This window comes from Chiloscyllium plagiosum, chromosome 27, assembly GCF_004010195.1.
Source record: "Chiloscyllium plagiosum isolate BGI_BamShark_2017 chromosome 27, ASM401019v2, whole genome shotgun sequence".
Taxonomy (NCBI): Eukaryota; Metazoa; Chordata; class Chondrichthyes; order Orectolobiformes; family Hemiscylliidae; genus Chiloscyllium; species Chiloscyllium plagiosum.
The window spans coordinates 25497089-25519524 of NC_057736.1; the positions used below are offsets into that span (position 1 = coordinate 25497089).

General features: G+C 40.3%; 1 protein-coding gene across 5 annotated transcripts in view; it reads left to right on the top strand.

Annotated features, from left to right (window-relative positions):
• Positions 1-22436, top strand: part of LOC122563668 (UPF0500 protein C1orf216 homolog) — a 41422-nt gene that overhangs the window by 15608 nt on the left and 3378 nt on the right. For 4 of the 5 annotated variants that reach the window (XM_043717712.1, XM_043717713.1, XM_043717715.1 and 1 more), the window contains one exon: positions 3004-5921. The exons of the other annotated variant lie outside the window; for it this stretch is intronic. In XM_043717712.1, coding sequence (XP_043573647.1) covers positions 3005-3823 — 819 coding nt within the window. In that variant the 5' untranslated portion in view covers position 3004 and the 3' untranslated portion in view covers positions 3824-5921. Of the gene's footprint in view, positions 1-3003; positions 5922-22436 lie in introns of those variants that run through there. 5 annotated transcript variants of the gene reach the window in all.

The window sequence follows — 22436 nt, forward strand, 5'->3', positions numbered from 1 at the left end:
GCCTTATTAATTTTGTAATTCCTAGGCTTCTTTCAGAGATTAGTTGCACTTCTCAGTTTTATATTCAAGGTCAGAAGTCATAAGATACCAGGTTATAGTCCAACAGGTTTATTTGAAATCACAAGCTTTCAGAGCGCTGCTCCTTCATCAGGTGAGTCCTATATTGGCAGTTTTATATTGGCTGTAAATTTGTCCAGTGTGCTTGGATCTGAGTCCAAAGTAGCCAAAACAGTCAAGGAAAGACAGGCTTAACTTGAATTGCACTCTGGCTAGGCCACAATCTCTGTAGTGAGGGTCTTCGCATTAAGCGTTGGTGCATTTCACTCAGCACTCCCTTCCCCACCCCTTCCTCTAACATCTATCTGCTGTGGCTGATCCTTTTTCTTATCCAATGTCAAATCTCCATCTAAAATCTAATTACTTTATGCTAATTCGTGTATTTCTGCTGAATTTTGTCAAAGATTTTTTTTGTAGATGAGGAAACCATGTCCAGGTCATCCAGGGTTTGCCAAACAGTAGTGTTATTCTCATTTAGACATTGGTGTCCTCCTACAACATTACAAAATAAAGGTCAGTTGCTTCAGTAGGCCACACTCGTTAAGAACTGGGTAGTTCATTTTGCCTCTGCAATTTTTGAACATTTATTTGTTCACGCGTATATGGTTTAAATAGGACATGTCCTGGTCAGCGATGAGTTCTGAACTATTAAGGTGACCCAACTCGCAAATGAAAATATAATACTTTAAGTCATGATCCTCTACATGATAATATGAAACACAAAACAAGGACATTTCATTGGTTAAAAGTGCTTTGGAACATTTTATGGTCACACTGCAGGCTATTCTAATGTGACTTTTAGTTCCTCTTTGTTAAGTCAACAATCTTTTAACATCCCAGTAAGGAGGTAAGATTCTAAGAGAGGACTGAACCAATCATGGCTAACCAAAGAAGTGAAAGAGAATATTAAGTTGAAAGAAAAAGCATATAAGGAGGCCAAATTCAGTAATAGCCCTGAAGAATGGGATACATTTAGAATTCAGCAAAGGAGGATTAAAAAGATAATAAAAATATAGAAAATAACTATGAAACAAACTAGGGATGAATATAAAAACTGACAGTAACAGCTTTTTTGTAAAAATATAAAAAGAAAGAGACAGGTCAAACTGAATATAGATTCCATAGAAAATGAATCTGGTTTCGGGGAACAAGCAAATGGCAGAGGAGTTAAGTAGATATTTTCCATCAGTGTTTACAGTGGGAAATGCTTTGAATGTTCCATTAATGCTAAAGAATACTGGGGAGGATTTAAGTGCCATTACCATCTCTAGAGAGGTTGTTGTAGACAAACTAATGGGGCTGAATGCAGATAAGATCTGTCACCCCTAGCTCCCAGCCTTGATGGCTTGCATCCTAGGATCATAAAATAAGGAGCTACAGAGAAATTGGATGCATTGGTTACAATTTTCCAATATTTGTTAGATTCAGGGGAAATACCAGAGGATTGGAAAACTATGAATGTGACACCCCTATTTCAAAAAGGGAGGGAGACAAAAAGTGGATAACTATATGTCATTTAGCTTGACATCTATTGTTGAAAAAATATTGGAATCAATTATTAAGGATGCAATAGTGGAACATTTGGAAAATCAAACAGAGTAAGAATGGCTGCGTTAAAGAGAAATTGTGTCGGACTCAACTAGAGTGATTGGGAGAGCCAGTAGATGTGTTGTATTTGAGCTTCCAAAAGGCACACAAGTTACCTCTCAAAAAAATTGTCATAAAATAAGAGCCCTCAGTGTTGGAGGTCGTATCTTGGCATGGATAGAGAATTGGCTCATGGACAGGAAATAGTGAGTGGGGATAAGGGGGTTCTTTCTCAGGTTGGCCATCCATGGCCAACATAGTTCCACAGGGATCGATGTTGGGACTACACCTGTCTACAATTTCTATGAATGACTTGGAAGAAGGAAGTTAACATAATGTAGCCAAAATGATGACGCAAAAACAGGTGGAAAGGCAAGTTGTCCGAAGGATGCAAACAGCAATAAAGAGAGAGATTAACAAGTTAAGTGGGCAAAATATTGGCAAATGCATTATAATGTGAGCAAGTGTGAAATTACTCATTTTAGAATATTAAATAGAGAAAAACTGCAGAAAGTTGCAAGACAAAGGGACTTAGGAGTAATTATGCATGAAATGCAGAAGGCCATAGCACACAGATTCAGCAGATAATTAGAAGGATAATGGAATATTGGCCTTTAATTTAAGGGGGTTAGAGTATACGAGTAGGGAAATTTTACTGCAACTACCCAAAGTATTGGTGAGACCATATCCGGAGCACTGTGAGCAGTTTTGGTCCCCTTATTTAAAGAAGGATATCAGTTCATTGAAGGCAGTTCAGAGAAGATTCACTAGGATGATCCCTGGTGGAGAGGGATTAATTTACAAGCAAAGGCTAAACAGGTTGGGACTTTACTAATTGGTATTTAGAAGAATGAGAGGCAATCTCATTGAAAAAATTGAATTCTTAAGGGGCTGGCGGTAAATGCTGAAAGGATGTTTCCTCTCATGGGAGAGTCGAGGACAAGAGGGCGTAGTCCCAAAATAAAGGGGCATCAATTTAAGATTGAGATGAGGAGGAATTTCTACTCTGAAGGGTTGAGTCTTTGGAACACCTTGCCAGAGATAGCTGTGGGCAGAGTCCTCGTGTATATTTAAGGCTGAGATAGATTGATTCTGGGTCATTAGGGGAATCGAGGGTTACGGAAAAAGGGCAGGTAAGTGAACGTAAGGAATATCAGATCAGCCATGATTCTAATTGAATGGCAGAGCAGGCTTGAGGGGTCAAATGGCCTACATTTGTTCCTATTTTGTAGGGAAAATTGGTCTTATTTTCAATAGCTTGCTATGTTACAAAATATTACTGTATATTGAAGTAAGTTTGTTATGTAACATTTTTATTGTTCTTTCCGTTACTATTATTTTTCACCTTTCGTAAATCAGAATGTTTGCAGTTGAGCAGTTGAACGCACATGAAATTTCTTCAAACTCTCTGTTTTGCAATGGGACACTGGACCATCAAATCAGAAACCAAGCCATTTGTGCTACAGAAGTCAAACCAGATAAGAATTGTAACATTATGGATGAGGTGTATGACACAAATGAAAACCTTGGCCAGCTTCACTCTGATGGGGCCACATTCAGCCTCAACCTAAAAGGTGAACCAGTTTTACAAGTGGAGAAAGAGATGAGTAATTGTTTTCCCATGAAAAGATCTCCAAATTTAGAATTGAGCAGAAGACCAATCACTGTAGAGAATGTCCGAGTTCCACCAGAAGGAGCTGAAATGGGCCATACCAGCAGGTCAGGCACAGTTAAGGATTTTGAAGACTTTGCTATTTCTCCTTCAGATGACAATGGCTATTCCAGCAGCTGCCTGAGTATTGAAAGTCCAGACAGTGTCGAAGGAAGCATCTGGGAGGCCAGTGGAACAGTAAGCAGTGATAACCTTGATCTATGGCAGCGAGCTGCACCAACCGAGAATGAAAATGTGTCAGGAATTTCAGCTGCTGATTCCCTACTGCCCTCAATACTTGAGGCAGTCCAGAGTCTTCAAGAGCAGCAAAGGTTCAAAGAGCAAGAGAAAGAAAAGCATCAGACCCAGGTGATCATGTACCGACGGCTGGCCCTGCTGCGTTGGATCCGCAATCTTCAGCAGAAAGTAATGGACCATCAAAACCGGCTGCAGGAGAGTTACGACACCATCTTGAACAACCGCAAGGAACTGCTCAAATTCATTAAGCAAGGCGTCATCTCGCCATAACATCAGAGAATTTGATGTGTCAAACTCAACATTTTGGGTGGGACAAAAAATTGGAAAGCAGCAACTTATGTCTATAAATGCATCAGAAAATGCCATTTCCATTTTTCATTGTAGGTACACCAATTGCTGATCAGATTTAATAGTAAGCCAAACTTTGTTGATGTGCTTCAAAGCACAATATTAATATATCTTCAAAATGTGGATATTTAAGATTAGAAGCACTTTTTAAATTTTGTTTTTGACAGTGAGCAATGGATAGATTCCTTCTCTACTTGCAGTTTTTTTTTAACTGCCAGCAAACTCCTATCCCTACTGCACCCACTAATTCTGAGGATGATTGCATCTGAGAAGGCAAAATGAAATCATTTTAATGTGAAGATAAAGGATTAATTTTGTTACCCATCACACGCAATAAAATAATAGGTGTTATGGTCATCACTTGGTCTATATCGAGATTAGTCATTTCCTTACACTAAGAAAGTCATTTTGTTTCTTTCTTGTGCGATCAACTCTGGTCAGGAAAGTTCTGTTACTTTACCATGTGACAACATTGTTCAATTATAGTATATTCTTTTAGATTTTTCCATTTCAAGTATTAACCCAAAGTGACAGGTATTCATTTCTGCTAAGTTTGACATAGAATACATTTAACAAGCTGAAGTGGCTAATTTAATAAATTAGAAATGTGAGTAAGAAATGTTCTTTGCTCAATGAGAATAGTAGGGGGATCATACAAGGAAGTATGGGTGTTGACTGATGTCTGATATCGGCATGCGAGACCCTGCTATGAATCCTGGCTCTAAACATTTCTCGTTGGCTTTATTAACCAGATTATTAGATTTAGATACAACTTATATTTATAAAACCATATCTGTGCTCAATATCTTTTGTGTCTAAAATATAGAGATACTTTTTATTAGTTAAACTTTTTTTTAAAATATAGATTGTCATTAAATGGAATTAAAGAAAAATGTGCTGATGTATAAAGTATTTCTTTGTCCATATTATCTATTTAGGCTGAAATAAATCAAACTTTTTTTTTGATGCAGAACTTCTAATAGCCTTCATTTAAGATTTATACATTTATGCAAATAAATAGCACTCTGTTCAAATGACTGCACCTCAGCATTCAAGAAAACATACATTCAGATTCTCGACTTTTGACAAAAACAATAGCACTGTATTTCAAAATTAACATATGGAAGTACTGCATCTCAAGTGTTTCATGAGATCCATTATTAAGAGTGAAATTGTAAATTGACTGTGCTGTACAACACAAACAGTATTGGCTGACTCATTACACAGGGCAGCTAAAGTGAACAATACATCATCTAAAAGCAAAACACTGCAGATACTAGAAATCTGAATTAAAAACGGAAAGTGCCGGAGAAAGTCAGTAGGTCTGGCAGTTTCTGGGGAGAAAGAAAGAGTTCTCAGGAAGAGTCAGTTCAGACTTAAAACACTAACTCTGTTTTTGTCTCCAAAGATGCTGCCAGACCTGCTGAGTTTCTCCAGTTCATTTTTTTTTAACTTATGAGATTGTCATGTACGTTTTTATAGGAGAGCTCAGTGTACTGAAAATGGCCTGCACAAGCTGTACTACTGGTTGAATATTAATTGCTGAAATTGTGACAGCCTTCTTTCACACAGGGGGAAATGGGCTGCCCTGGCCCTTTGCAAACTTGGAACTTTTCTTTTGGCTTGCTTAAAGTATTTGTACAAATCATGTAGACATGGCTACTCTGTAAAATAGCGAGTACCATGCTTATTATAAACAACCTGAGAGGAAAAACAATTCTGTATTACAAATTTGTTTCAATATAAAGCTTTGTTAACAAATATTTGCAGAAATTTAATTGTAAATGTTTTCCTGACACTTATCACTGAGATCATGTGTTTAATTAAAATTCCTGATGTGCAATTTGTAATATGATAAAAAATGCAGCATGGTCCACTTTTATGTACTGCAACAACATATATCTGTTTGTATATATGTACACATACATATAAAGTCAAAAAATCAATGTTGAGCACCAACCAAAATGGCATTTCGCTCGAAATTTGTCAGTATTTAAAATAAATCAGTTATTTATTAAAATTAGTCTCCAGTATTATAATTAACCCAGAAGGAATTTGTTAATATCAAGGATACCATGACAGATTTTGATAAAATATGGTAACATTATAATATTATAGTTGCCAATTATTTTAAAAGTTGGAATCACAAACTTTATTGGAAGAGTTGTCTTGGATCTATATCATTGGAAATATTAAATGTGACACAAGCAATATTTTACTGTTTAATTGTTACGAAATTTAAAACTATTACAAACATCTACAAAATAATTTGCAAACAATTAAACTGATTTTTTTTCAGTTAACCTGTTGCTTGCAAAACTTAGCTGAACATGTGAATGGATGGCAAAAGGCAAAGGAATGACTTTGTAAATTGAAGAAAAAGCCTTTATTGATGTAAAGTCCTATTTTTTTAAACAATAACATGCTCCATCTTATTGTATCACCCATTCTCACTATTCTTTAATAGTCCAGTCTTCAGAATGGGCTGGGATAATCAATAGGGAGAAAGTGAGGACTGCAGATGCTGGAGATCAGAGCCGGAAAGTGTGGTGCTGGGAAAGCACAGCAGATCAGGCAGTATGCGAGGAGCAGGAGAATCTGCCCTTCATCAGGAATGGGGATGGGAACGGAGAAGGTGGCTGAGAGATAAAGAGGAGAGTGGAGGTGGGTCTGGGGCTGGGGGTGGGAAGATAGCTGGCAAGGTGATAGGTAGATGATGGTGGTATGTTGGAGAGGTGGGTGGAGTGGATAGGTGGGAAGGAAAATGGACAGGTAGGCCAGTTCAAGAGGTCAGTGCCAAGTAGGAGGGTTGGATCTGGGATGAGGTGGGGGGAGGGGCGAGATGAGGAAACTGGTGAAATCAACATTACCATGTGATTGGAGGGTCCCAAGAAGATGAGGAATTCTTCCTCCAGGCATCAGGTGGTTTGGATTTGGCAGTGGAGGAGGCCCAGGATTTGCATGTCCTTTGCAGAGTGGGAGGTGGAATTGAAGTGATCGGCCACAGAGCAGTGGGGTTATTTAGTGTGTGGATCCCAGACATGTTCTCTGAAACATTCCGTGAGTTGGTGTCCTGTCTCCCCAATGTACAGGAGACCATATCGAGAACAACGGACACAGTAGATGAGGTGTTTGGATGTGCAGGAAAATCTCTGCAGATGTGGAAGGATCCTTTGAAGCCTTCCCAGCTACCTTCACCCCCAGCCCCACCCTCTTCTTTTTCTCTCAGCCGCCATCGCAGTCTCCCCCACTCCCCCTTCCTGATGAAGGGCTCATGCCCAAAACATCGATTCTCCTGCTCCTCGGATGCTGCCTGACCTGCTGTGCTTTTCCAGTGCCACATGTTTCGACTCTGATCTCCAGCACCTGCAGTCCTCACTTTCTCCTAGTTGCAGTAAACTTGCTGTGAAGCCTCTTCCAAGGATGCCCACCTTGAAGAAGTTCTCCTCTCTCTACAAGGATCTCAACGAGCCTGTCTCTCATTGCTCCCCCCAGGTTGTCTCCTCTGCCCTGAAGCTCTTCAGCCACGTGCTGAAGCAGACTCGCAAACATAGCCACATCGCCTTCCTCAGCATCTGCCTACACAACCAACTTATCCCGTATGGACTCGATACTACATTCAGACCATCATAATGTGGACCTGACCAGACGACCTATTTCAAGGACCGCAATTTCCCCTCCCACATGGTCAACGATGCGCTCTGGCGCATCTCCTCCCCTTCCCGCACCTCTGCCCTGGAACTCCACACCACCAACTGCAACAAGGATAGAAACTCCCTGGTCCTCAACTTCCACCCCACAACGTCCGGATACATCATCCTCTGCCACTTCTGCCACCCACCACCAGAGATATATTTCCCTCCTCGCCCCAATCAGCATTCCTCAGACCATTCCTCTACACCTGCCTCATTGGGTCCACATCCTCCACTGTCCACTCCTGGCATCTTCCCTCACTGCTGGAAGACTTATAAAACCAGCATCCACACCTTCCCCCTCACCTCTTCTCCCCCACCCACCTCCGTCCAAGGGCCCAAAGGATCCTTCCACATCTGGCAGAGATTTTCATGCACAAATACCTCTGCTACTGTGTCCATTGCTCTCAATATGGTCTCCTCTACGTTGGGGAGACAGGATGCCAACTCATGGAATGATTCAGAGAACATTCCTGGGACCCACGCACCAAACAACCCCACCATCCCATGGCTGACCACTTCAACTCCCCCTCTCACTCTGCCAAGGACATGCAGGTCCTGGGCCTCTTCCATCACCAAATCCAAGCCGCCTGATGCCTGGAGGAAGAATGCTTCATCCTCCGCCTTGGGACCCTCCAACCACATGGCATCAATGTTGATTTCACCAGTTTCCTCATCTCCTGTCCCACCATATCATCCCAGATCCAAACCTCCAACTCAGCACTGACCTCTTGAACTGTCCTACCTGTCCGTCTTCCTTCCCACCTATCTGCTCCACTCTCCTTTCTATCACCCCCCACCTGCATCTATCTATCGCCTTCCCAGAGACCTTTCCCCAGCCCCATCTCCACCCTCCTATTTATCTCAGCCCCCTTCCTTGCCCACATTCCTGATGAAAGGCTTATGCTCAAAATGTCGACTCTCCTGCTCCTCGGATGTTGCCTGACCTGCTGTGCTTTTCCAGCGCCACACTTTTTGACTGGAATAATCAACAGAATTGTGATGCTATAATGTCAATCCTTCCACCCATCACTAGAGGTGCACCTCTCATGTTTTGAATTAGTCTTGACAATTATTTCTCTCTCCTTTAAAATTAATCTGTCCAGTGTTTGAGAAGTAGTCCAGGCAAAAAACAAAACTTGTAAGAGTTGCCAAGTAATAAATACTTATCAAAGTTTGTATTTGACTTCAGTCCCACTGGTTGATAATGCAGCAATTAGACCAGCTAGACAGTATGCTATTTGCTATTTATTCCATCAATAAACATGTTGATTTGATTTATTTATTGTCATGTGTCATCTTGTTACAAAATACAGTGAAAACTGTTGTATAGTGTCTCCACTCATTGGTGCTATCTTAAAACACAGAAAAAATAAACCAAAACATAGAATATAAAGGCAGAAAAATAGAGCAGGTTGATTATCTTACTTCCCTCTGTTTTCAACATTTTATGAAGAAAAGTTTTAAAATACAGCTTAACTTCTGCCCACTAAAGCAGATAGTACAGATAATGAATTGTTCAAAAGCTGGTCTTTGGAATTATCTGTTCAAACCTGTAAAGAATGGACAATAATTTATTTTCAAAGTTTGAATTGATTCAAGAAGACTGATCTATTACATTATCTCAATTTGACCAAATTCCAATTACAGTCAAATTATAAAACTATTCTGTATCCTAGCAAAGGGTTTAAATGCAAACCACTGGATAAAGGTGATTTACTTGTATGTGCTTCATATTGGTATATATGGGCTAATGAACATTAAAAGATTTACAGTTGTTAGTTTAAAGTTACTGAGTGCAATCAACAGTCAGTGACAGAGCACTAATCTATGTCGTAGAACAAGTAGTGCCTTCAGCTATTTTGGCCTTAAATTCTGGAATTCTTTCCCTATACCCTTCCCACTCAGTACTTCTCACTCCTTGGAGCCCCTGCTGAAGAACACCAAAAAAAAAGAGCAATCGTAGGCCTAATTTGTTGTTTCATGCAATCGGGGTGATCTCCTTACTGTCCCACCTTGTCCTATATTTCCTCAGAGAGAAACCTTTGAATAGTCCCTTTAGAATATTCCAGCAATCGAGTATCCTCAGTAGGAAACAGTGAGGACTGCAGATGCTTGAGATCAGAGTTGAGAGTGTATTGCTGGAAAAGCACAGCAGGTCAGGCAGCATCTGAGGAGCAGGAAAATTGACATTTTGGGCCAGATCCCTTCATCAGGAATGAGGCTGGAAGCCTCGGGGTGGAGTTTATAGCGGGTACTGGGTATCCTGTTCAGGTCCAAACTGGGTTGGTCTGAATGTGGTCCAAAGTCCATGTGTAGTGTGCCTTACGATGTCTGGAGGAAGAACACCTTATCGACGCCTGGAGGAAAAACACCTTATTTTCCGCCTCAGGACCGTTCCACCCCAGGACATCAATGTGGACTTCACCAGTTTCCTCATTTCCCCTCCCCCCACCTTACCCCAGTTCCAACCTTCCAGCTCAGCACCGCCCTCATGACCTGTCTGACCTGTCAATCTTCCTTCCCATCTATCCGCTCCACCCTCCCCTCCGACCTATCATCTTTACCCCACCTCCATCTACCTATTGCACTGTCAGCTACCTTCCCCCCAGCCCGACCCCATCCCATTTACCTCTCCATCCCCGAGGCTCCTAGCCACATTTCTGATGAAGGGCTTTTACCCGAAACCTCGATTCTCCTCCTCCTTCTCAGATGCTGCCTGGCCTGCTGTGCTTTTCCAGCAACACACTCTCAACAGGTATCCTCAGCTCTCTGGGGTAAAGAAATCTAAATATCCACATTCCTTTGAATTCAGAAATTTCTTCTCAGCTCAGTTTTAAATAGTCAATCCCCTACTCTGTAACTGTGATCCCTAAATCTATACTGTCCACTCAGAGGAACACTCTTTCTAGTAGCTACCATTAATGCCGTAAATTCTATCTTAAGAATTTTATAGGCCAATTCTCATTCATCTCAATCAAAGGGATTATCAGCTGAATCAATTCAATCGTGCTTCATCAAACAATCTTATAATCTCAGAATCAGTGTAGTAAATGCTCATCGCACTCCCTCTAAGGTAAATATTTCTTTCCTCAGGTAAGGTGACCAAAATTTCACAGCTTCTCAGGTGTTGTCTCACTAAGGTCTAACATAATTTGACTCATCAATTTTTATTTCAATTCTTTTGTAATAAAGTCCAACAGTCTCACAGCGCCAGAGACCCGGGTTCAATTCCCGCCTCAGGCGACTGACTGTGTGGAGTTTGCATGTTCTCCCCGTGTCTGCGTGGGTTTCCTCCGGGTGCTCCGGTTTCCTCCCACAGTCCAAAGATGTGCAGGTTAGATGAATTGGCCATACTAAATTGCCCGTATTGTTAGGTAAGGGATAAATGTAGGGGTATGGGTGGGTTGCGCTTCGGCGGGGCGGTGTGGACTTGATGGGCCAAAGGGCCTGTTTCCACACTGTAAGTAATCTAATCTAATCTAATCCCAGTTGCTTTCCAAATTGCTTGCAACAGTTAACTTTCTGTAACTGATACACAAGGTTAAACTCTCTGCTGTCATTTTGTAGTGAATTATCACTTGAAATACATCCTGCTTTCCTATTAGTCACTTAACCTGTTCATAATCCACTGCAACTCCTTCAGATTGTCCTGGCACCTGATTTTGTAACTGAGTTTGTTCATAATGCAATACACTTGTTTGCTTAACAAGAGCACAAGAAGAAAACACAAGTAGAAAATAAGGCCTGTTGTACTGCTCAGCTATTCAATGTGATTATAGGTGTTCCTGGACTTTGACCCTTCTTTCCTGCCTGCTCCCATATCTCTCATTTCCCTGAGGAATCAAACATCTGAAAAAGTGAATTTTTAATGTATCCACTGATAGAACATTAACAGACCTCTGGAGTAGAGGATTCAAAAAAAGCCCTACCGTTTTTGTGAGGAAATTTCCCTCCTAGCCCATCCTAAATGATCAGCCTCTGACTAAGAAACAGCCTCCATGTTTTAGACACCCCGACCAATCGATCTACTGCATCAATCCCTTCAGAATCTTATGTTTCAATGAAATTGTCTCTCCTCCTTCTAAACTCCAGAGAATAGAAATTCAACTTACTTAGTCTTTCATCAGAGGAAAACCCCACCACCACTGCACCCACCCCCGCCATCCCCACCCCCAATCCCCAGGAACAAATTTGGTGAACCTTCAAATCTTAAACTGTGATCTGCATACTGAAGATGCTTTTTTTTAACTAAACCTAAATATGTTGTTCAGTATTAAAATGCTAGTTCAATTGATGTTGCACTGTTCTCATTGTGCAACTTCTTCATAATATCATCATTATCTCCAAAGCAGCGAGAATCATTATGCAAAGTTAAGTTTTCATAAAGGATCATGCCTCAAATGCATTTTTTTCTTTTTACAGTTGCTGATTGGTCTCCCTGTACTTTGCATATGCTGTGTCTTTAAACTAAATACCTAAATCATTCATTATACATCTCGTTACATGTCTGATTCATGAGGGCCATGTTCCAAGAAAGTAGTTGCTCTTGTAAATATGTTACAAATATTCAAACTTTGTAATGTTTTCAATGTTTTTACTGTAATTGCACATTTGCTATGTATTTGTCAAAAGATGCCTCATGACTTTGTGTTTGTTGAACAGAACCCATGTAGTTACTGCACAAAATGCTTGCAATGTATCCACGGACAGACACTGTCCCTCATTCTTCTGCTTTCATTCCCCTTTTATTCTTAGCACTTTTGGTACATTAATGAATGCATGCAAGTGGCTGATTTCATAAATTCTGAGTACTTGAAGGTACTTTTTAAATTGAGAATGTTAGTGTACCTGGAAGCTGGTGGAGTCTGACACACTTAAAGAGGCAATATGGTCAGGATATTTCAACCTGCCAATCTACAGACGACGCATGCATGATCTTGGCAATATGGAGAATAGCAAGAAAACAACAGAAGCTCAGCTCTATTCAAAAACTTTTCGGTGAATATTCCCTTCAGAATAGCCTGAATTGTTCATTCTACTGTTTCAATTTTTCAGTGGCCCATTTTATTGGAGTAAGGAATTACAAAGACACCAAGGATATTAAACTGATATGAAAAGTCAGAGTTGAATGGCTACAGATGTCCAGTAAGAAAACTGATATATAACACAAAGTTGAAAGGTTGTTAAAGTGACCCCTTGTGATGTTGCTGTATTTTGCTAATATTCAGGAGCTTTTTATGTTTAAAATCATAGAATGATTTCAGCATAGAAAGAATCCATTTAGTCCATCATTTCTGTGCTGGTACTCTTGATGAGCTTTTGAACAGGTTCCTCTCCATTGCCCTTTGCTTCTCGTCCTGCATTTTTTCTCTTCAGTCAATTATTCTATTGTCTTTTGAAAGTCATGATTACATCTACTTTTACCACACTCTCAGACAGTACATTCTAGATCTTACACATTTTAGATCTTATACATTCTCTGTTTGAATTAAAATGAAATAATAACCATGTGACCTCAATGATGAGATGCCCATACAGTAGGCAGACATTTTAAGTTCACTTCAATTCTATTGAACATCCTGCTGTAGTACACTTGAAATGTGCTGTCAGAAGTGAGAATGAGGTGACTATTGCAAAGCGCTAAGAAGTCATAGCTACTGATTTGGAGACTCAGGTATGTACGGAGCTGTAACCTGCCATACAAAAAAAATGAAAACAAAAAAGCCAACATTTAAAACATTGGTTAAGAGAAAATGGCTGCACTTCTCCCCCTATTGTTCAAATGATAAAGGATTTGAAGCTAAATTGGAATTTTTTCCTTCCACAATGGCAGAATTATGTAATAGCAACAGGCTTGTTTAGCAAGCCAGAATTGTTTCAAATTACTAAACTTTCACCATTGTTTGGAAGAAACTGTTTCAAAGTATATTAAACCTAATCTCTTTGAAGAGCCTTAAAAACATATGGCAGAGATTTTAAAAGTTTTGAAAGCACATTTTCAACCCCAAGTGAATGTTAATTATGAACAGTACATATTGAATATTGTAGGCCAACAGAAAAGGAGTCTATTGATCAGCATGTAATGCCATTAACTCAGTTTATAGAAACCTGTATAGCAACTAAAAAAATGACTTAATTAAAAGTAGAATCATCTCAGGTATAATAGATCCTACCAGGTCAGTGTAAGTGCTAAGGAAAGAATCCTACTCTCAAAAAAGAGAATCCGTACAGTGTGGAAGCAGGCCATTCAGCCCATCAAATTAGGAAACTGGTGAAATCCACACTGATGCCATGGGGTTGGAGGGTTCCAAGGTGGAAGATGAGCCGTTCTTCCTCCAGGCATCAGATGGTTAGGGTTTGGCAGTGGAGGAGGCCCAGGACCTGCATGTCCTCGGCAGATTGGGAGAGGGAGTTGAAGTATTCGGCCACGGGGTGATGGGGTCCTGAATGTATGTGGGGTGTTCCTGGACCAGGTGGGATAGGACAGTATCGAGGTATGTAGAGATGAATTTAGTGGGGCAGGAGCAGGCTGAGATGATGGGTCGGCTGGGCTAGTCAGGCTTGTGGATCCTGGGTGGGAGGTAGAACCGGCGGTGCAGGGTTTCTGACCTATGAGGTTGGAAGCTGTGGATGGGAGATCCCCTGAGGCGATGAGGTTGTGTATGGTCTGGGAGATGATGGTTTGGTGTTGGGAGGTAAGGCCGTGGTCGAGGGGGCAGTAGGTGGGAGTGTCTTCAAGTTGGCTTTAGCGGTGTAGAGATCAGTGTGCCAAATGAACACTGCCCCCCCCTCCACCTTGTCCGCTGGCTTGATGGTGAGGTTGGGATTGGAGCAGAGGGAGTGGAGGGCTGCGCATTGTGAGGGTGAGAGTTTGGAGTGGGTGAGGGGGGTGTACAGGTTGAGGCGGTCAATGTCTCGGCGGCAGTTGGAACAGTAGAGACGTGAGATATTTTTGAAGGCAAATCAAAAAGGACATCATTCTAACCCTCAAACGTTGGAGAAAAAGTTGACATTCCTATTGTGTATGTCTTCGAGGAGAAAGTGAGGTCTGCAGATGCTGGAGATCAAAGTTGAAACTTTATTGCTGGAAAAAAAGGACATCATTCTAACCCTCAAACGTTGGAGAAAAAGTTGACATTCCTATTGTGTATGTCACCAAGTACAAACACTTGAAAGCTCATGTACGTTATGCATGGAAATAAATGGAAAAAAGTGGTTCCAGAGTTGCTAATGCATGAAGGCAGTCTTGTATATGTTTGGTAACTTGGGTAACTCAAGATGTACATGACAACGTACACCTTTAATTAAATTTTCCTCCTTATAATAAAAGAAGGAAATTTGGATTGAAATGCAAATTCCTTTCTAGGTTAGCAACCTTTCCTATAAGCTTACACACTCGAGGCAAATATCTTAAATTGATTCCAATCTGGTACTTGTGTTGAATACACTGCTGGGTTGTACACTTGTAACACTCACTGCTTAAAAAGGGTCTTCCTTGTGTCAACTCCGGTTTCATTCATTGGTGGGCTTTGTGCCTTGAACAATGGGAACAGTTTAGACTGGGTTTACATCATGACTTGAATCACTTGTGGGCAGGAACGGCTAATTGTCTGAACAGCAAAACCCAGTTGACTGTTTGTTCAGCAACTCAATCTCTTTCGAAAAGGTCTGAAAACAATCCCAAGGTGAAATACCAATTTCATACAATGGGAAATTAATGATGAAAATGGGTCTCTGGTCAATGCTTGTGACCTCACAATGAACTGACAGAATTGATGCCTCTTAAATGGAATTGAGTATTTCCTACTTTCAGTCGAGTTTATTGACTAGTTCATTGATGTCATGCAGAAAGTGACATGTTTTTCATTTGAAAGATTTTCATTGTATATGGCTTTGTGTCACGGTGAATGAGCCATAGAGCTCCACTTCAGGCTTTCAAAGTGAATCACAAATTGTGAATCATTATCATTGTAAACAGAAGATATATTCTTCAACTGCAACATTATAATTTATCTTTCTGAGCTCCAAAGTCAATGACCACATACCTGCCTACAGTAAACTCCCTCTGCTATTGTTTTGCCACTTACTTGGCACAAATTGGGTGAGGTTAGGTAAGGCCTATAATTTTGGATCTGTTCTCATGAGCTACAGTCTTACAGCACAGAAACCGACTCTTCCATCCAACTAGTCCATACCAATCATGTTCCCAAATCAAACTAGTCTCACCTGCCTACATTTGGCCCATATCCCTACAAACCGTTGTTGTTCACGTACTTATCTGAATGTTTCTGAAATGTTGTAATTATACCCACTTCACCTGGCAGCTCATTCCACAAATGAACCACTCTCTGTATAAAAAGGTTGCTTCCCATGTCCTTTTAAAATCATTCTCCTCTCCCCTTCTAAATATGGCCACTAATTTTGAATTCTGACAAAACTTCCAATACCTCTTCGCTTCTTCTATCAATGTGCTAAATTACTTCACATTCCATCTTCTTGAATTATATACCTTAATCCTCATTCTCCTGAGTAAAGAGAGCTGGAGAGTCATAGAGTCATACACCATGGAATCAGACCTTTTGATCGAATTAGTCCACACCAATCATGTTCCCAAACTAAACTATTCCCACCTGCCTGCATTTGGCCCATATCCTTTTAAGTGTTTTCTATTCATACTTAAAAATCACACAACACCAGGTTATAGTGCAACAGGTTTATTTGGAAGCACCAGCTTTTGGAACGCTGCTCCTTTCTCAGGTCGTTGTACACCCCAGTCCAACACTGGCATCACCAAATTATTTTCTATTCGTGTATTTATCCAGATATCTTTTAGACACTATGACTGTACTTGCAGCTACCACTCCCTCTGGCAGCTCATTCCACACACAAACCACTCTCTGTGTAAAAGGGTTGCCCCCACTCAAGGGAACTCCCCCCACTCGAGTGAAAAGACCCTTGTCGTTCACCTTATTTATGCTCCTCATGACTTTAAAAACCTCTTAAGTTCGACCTTCAAACTTCCATGTTTCAGGGGAAAAAAAGTCTCAGCCTATCCAGTCTTTCTTTACAACTCAAAACCTCCATTCCCAGCAACATCCTGGTAAAGCTTTTCTGAACTCTCTTTAATTTAATAATATCCTTCCAATAGCCGGGCAGCCAGAACTGTACACAGTACTCAAGAACAGGCCTTGCCAATGTCCTGTATATTCTCAACATGACTTTCCAAATCCTATACTGAAGCAATGGGTTTTAACAAAATGCAATACCTCGCAGTTATCCAAATGAAACTCCATCTGCATTTCCTCAGCCCATTGGCTCAACCGATCTGACCCAACTTTGTCATCTTAGATAACCTTCTTCACCATCCACTGCACCACCAATTTTGGTGTCATGCACAAACTTACTAACCATGCCTCCTAAATTCTCATCCAAATTGTTCATATAAATGACAAACAAAAGTTGACCCAGTTCCAATAAATGTGGAACACTGCTGGTCACAGGCCTCCAATCTGAAAAACAACCCTCCACCACCACCCCCGTCTCCTATCATAAAGCCAATTTTGTATCCAATTGGCAAGCTCACCCTGAATCCCATGAGTTCTAACTGTACTAATTAATCTACTAAGCAGAAATTTCCAAAGGCTTTCCTAAAGTCCATGTAAACAGCATTTACCACTCTGTTCTCATCAATCTTTTTGGTTACTTCCTTAAAAAACTCAATCAAGTTTGGAAACACAATTTCCCTCACACATAGCCATGCTGACTATCCCTAATCAGTCCTTGTCTCTCCAAATATACATAGATCCTTTCTTTCAGAATCACCTCCAACACCTTATCAATGACTGATGTTAGACTCACAGGTCTATCGTTTCCACATTTCTCCTTACAGTCTGTCTTAAATAAAGGCACAACATTAGCGACCCTACAGTCCTCCAGTCTTCCAGCACTTCATCCATGGTTATAGATAATACTAATATCTCTGCTAGGGACCCTGCAATTTCCTTTCGAACTTCCCACAATGTCCAGGGATATATTTGACCAAGTCCCAGAGATCTATCCACCTTTATGTTTTCAAAAGACCTCCAGCACTTCCTCTTCTGTAACGTGAGCTGTTTTCAAACCTCAATATTTATTTCTTCAAATTCTCTATCTTCCATTTGATTCTCCACGGAAAAAAACTGATGTAAAATATTCATTTAGTATCTTTCCCATCTCTTGAATTTCAACATATAGATGACCTCATTGATCTTTAAGGGACTATATCCTCTCCCTAGTTGCTGTTTTGCTCTTAATGTATTTGTAGATTCTCTTTGGATTATCCTTAACCTTATCTGCCAAGAGTATCTCATTTCACTTTTGGCCCTCCTGATTTCCCTCTCAAGAATTCCTCTCCATCCTTTGTACTCTTCAAGAGATTCATTTGATCCCAGTAGTCTATATCTAATACATAACTTTTTCTTATTTTTGACCAGAACCTCAATATCTTTATTCATCCATTGTTCCCTACTCTAAGTAGTCTTACCCTTCATGTTAACAGGAACATACTGCCTCTGAACTCTCATTGTCACACTTTTGAAAGCCTCTCACTTGTCAGTTATCACTTTACCAGTAAACAGTCTATTCCAGTCAACTTTTGATTGTTCCTGTTTTATACCATTAAAATTTGCCTTACTCCAATTAAGAACTTTAACTTTGATGGAAGGCCTATCCTTTCTCATAACTATTTTTAAACTAATAAAGTTATGACCTAATAAAGTGTTCTCCTACTTAATCACTTGCCCTGCCTTATTTCCAAAGAGAAGATCAAGTTTTGCTCCTTCTCTAGTAAGTACATTTACATATTGATAAAGAAAATTATCTTGACGCATTGAACAAATTCCTCTCCATCCAAGTTATGGCAGTCCACAGTCTGGAAAATTAAAACCCCCTATTAAAATAATAATCTTATTATTCTTACATACATCTGAGATCATTCTACATATTTGTTCCTCAATTTCCCTCTGACTTTTGGGGGCCCATAGTGTAATCCCATCAAGGCAATTATCTCTTTCTTATTTCTACGTTCTACCCATAAAGCTGGATGATCCAGCAGAAATATCCTAAATAGAGTAGTAATGTTTTCCTTCATCAAAAACCCCACCCCTGCTCCTGTCTTACCTCCTTTTCTATTCTTCCTATAGCATCCAAAAGCTGGAACATTGTCTATCCTGTCCTTCCCTCAGTCGAGTTATGGTTTCCTTCAGCCATAGCTATGACATCCCAGTCTCATGTTCCCATACATGCCCTGAGTTCATCAGCCTTAGCTGTAAGATCCCTGACATTGAAATAAATGCTGTTTAATTTTTCAAAGTTATCTCGTTCTCTGACTTGCTCTTGTCTGCCTTTTCTAATTAACTTGCTCCTTTTTGATTCAGAATCATCCTCATTTGCCTTTCTATTTTCACTGCTACTTAGAAACCCCAGAGCCTCTCTCGACTAGTTTAAAGACTCCGAAGAGAGAACTAGCAAATCTCCACACCACAATGTCAGTCCATTCCAGTTCAGGTCAAACCCATCCTTTTTAAACAAATCTCTTCTGGTCGAGAATAGATCCCAATGATCCAAAAATCTGAATCATTGTATGTTGCACCATCTCTTCAGCCATTGAGTTATCTGCCTTATTTTTTTATTCCTACTCTCATTTGAACGTGACACTGGGAGTAAACCAAAAATTATTACCTTTTAGGTCTTGCTTTTTAATCTTCTACCCAACCTCCTGTATTCACTCTGCAAAGCCTTAACCTTTTCCCTAACTATGTTGTTACTACCAAAGTTATACAACAATTCAATTCATGGGATGAGGGCTTTACTGGCTAGGCCAGCATGCATTGCCTCTCCCTAATTACCCTGAGGGCAATTAAGAATCAACCACTTTGCTGTCAACCTGGAGTCACATGTAGACCAGACCAGGCAAGGCCAACAGTTCCCTTCCCGAAAGGGCATTAGTGAACCAGAATGGTTTTCCCCCAAAAATCAGCAATAGTTTCATCCTCATCATTCAACTTTTAATTCCAGATTTTTTTTATTAAATTCAAATTCCACCATCTGCCATGGCAGGATTCAAACCCAGGTTCCCGGAACATTTCCTGGGTCTGTGGATTAATAGTCTAGTAATAATATTGCTCGGCCATTGGCTCCCATTTATATTGAAATTGCAAGAAGTTAGGAATGACAGATACTAAGATAAGCAACAAGCATATCAGAAGAGACATGATTTAAAAATTTAAATATATGGAGGGTCCATGGCAGCCAAAGTCCAGGTCAGGTTAGGGGGGATGTGTCAGGTCCAAATGATACACCGGGATTCATGGTTTGAGAATGGGGAATGTGTGAGGGTAGAATAGGTTTGAGGAGTGGAGGGTCCAGGGGTTCTATGGGGAGTAAGTAATCAAGTCAACAGAAGAGGTTCAGGAGAGAGATTATGGTGAGGAGGGGCAATGACACTAATGAATTAGTGGTGTTCAGTTTCATAGTTAGCCAAGTTTGAAAGGCGTTTTAATTCCTCTAACTTTTCCTGGCTTAGTATTTGCATCAGTGAATCAGAACCATCCAATCCTGAGCAGAGTCATGGACATTTTTGGCGAGTTCCAGAGATTGTGTATTTTCCTTTTAGAAGTTCAAACTTCCTAGGCAGTTCCTGTGGCAGCTGCATCTGGATTTCCACATGGGCCTAATGTACAGCTCCTGTCTAAATTTCTGCACCAACGGTCTACCTGTCAGAAGATCTGAGCCCAAGTGATGATAGAAACTATGCCATTGTTTTGGAATATTGAAAAAAGAAGATCTTTGTGTTCTTATCAGGTTGGCGGGTTGGAACTATATTGAGAGGCTGAATAGGCTGGAATGTTTTTTTCCCTGGAGCATCAGAGGCTGAAGAGTGACCTTATAGAGGTTTATAAAATCATGGAAGGGCATGGATTGGGTTAATAGGCAAGGTCTTTTCCCCAGAGTTGGCGAGTCCAAAACTAGAGAGATGAAAGATTTAAAAAGGACCTGAGGGACAAATTTTTCACCAAGTGTGGTGCATGTACGGAATGAGCTGCCAGAGGAAGTGGTGAAAGCTGGTACAATTACAAATTTAAAAGGTATCTGGATGGGCATATGAATCAAAGGGTTTAGAGGTATATGGCCAAATGCTGGCAAATGGGACTAGATTAATTTAGGATATCTGGTCAGCATAGACAAGTTGGACTGAAGAGTCTGTTTCCATGCTGAACGTCTCTATGACTCCATGACTCTATGTCTTTAGAATAGGTAATAGTCACATACCATAGGCTATATGTTATAGGGAGCTAAAGGTGAGCAGGAAATATTAAAAGATAAGTATTCATGCAAGCAAGTCCCATTTCATGCCAGATTTAATTCAACATATGGGAACAGTGTGTTCATGACTTTTTAAAAATTAATTTGTAGGACGTAGGTGTTGCTGGCTAGCTAGTATTTATTGCCCAACCCCAGTTGCCCTTGAGAAGATGATGTTGAGCTGCCTTCTGTCTTGTAGGTTCCCCCACCATGTTGTTAGTGAGGAAGTTTCAGGATTTTGACACAGAGACAATGAAGGAACAGCAATATATTTCTAAATCAAGATGGTGAGTGTCTTGGAGGGGAACTTGCAAGTGGTGGTGTTCCCATGTATCTGCTGCCCTTGTCCTTCTAGATGGAAGTGATATTGGGTTCAAAATTTGCTGTCTGAGCATCTTTGGTGAATTTCTACTGTTTTTATAATTGGTGCAGACTGCTGCAACTGAGCGTCAGTGGTGGAGGAAATGGATGCTTGTGGATGTGGTACAAATCCGCTTTGTTTTGGATGGCGTCAAACTTCTTGAGTGTTGTTTGAGCTACACTCATTGAGGCAAGTGTGAAGTATTCCATCACATGCCTGACTTGTGCCTTGGATGGACAAGTTTTGGGGAGTCAGGAGGTGAGATACTTGCTGCTGCATTCTTAGTTTCTGACCTGCTTTAGTAGCCACTAGATTTATGTGCCAAGTCCAGTTGAGTTTCTGATCAATGGTAACCCTCATGGATGTAGAAAGTGGGGCATTGTGTGATGGTAACACCAGTGAATGTCATTGGGTGGTGGTTAGATTGTTTATTATTGGTGAAGACCATTGCCTGGCATTTGTGTACCACAAATGAAGCACTTGGCACTGACTTTTCCAAACTGGATTTCTTCACAGAAATGTGAAGAGCTACATCTTCAGATAGCCATAGGAAAGTGACTTTGCATAAAGAACCATGTGGCAGGAGCCCTTTTATTATTGAACTACGACCTATGATGACCCCAACAGCATCTTGAATGTGTTCAAGTGTTCAGTGTTCCCATCTGGAGTCTCACAATGGGTAAACAGTGGATGTGAATCATTGGAAACCATAGAAAGCCAAGGACAGAAATTTCAATGCAAAACATTAAAGGCTTAAAAGCCACAAAAGATAAGCAATGTTGAAATGCTTATACAAACAACCATAAAATCTGTGACTTTGATTCAAAACCAATAGAAATTAATTCTCCACAAACTCAGTTTGAACTGCCAATGGTCTATAAAGTTTACACAAAATGTTTGACTATGATACTATGATGCTGGCTGCTGTTAAAATTCAGTCAACTGATTAAGATCATTAAGATGTAGCAGACAAGTAGTTAAAATTTACCAGAGGGAATAAGTACTGTGACCACAAAACTCCATACAGAAAATTTACTACCACCTACCAGAAAGAATTTTGGAAATATGTATGAGTTCTTTCTTTTTCTCAAAGATTAAACAAAAACTTAGCAGAAGCATTCAAATAAACTGAGACAAT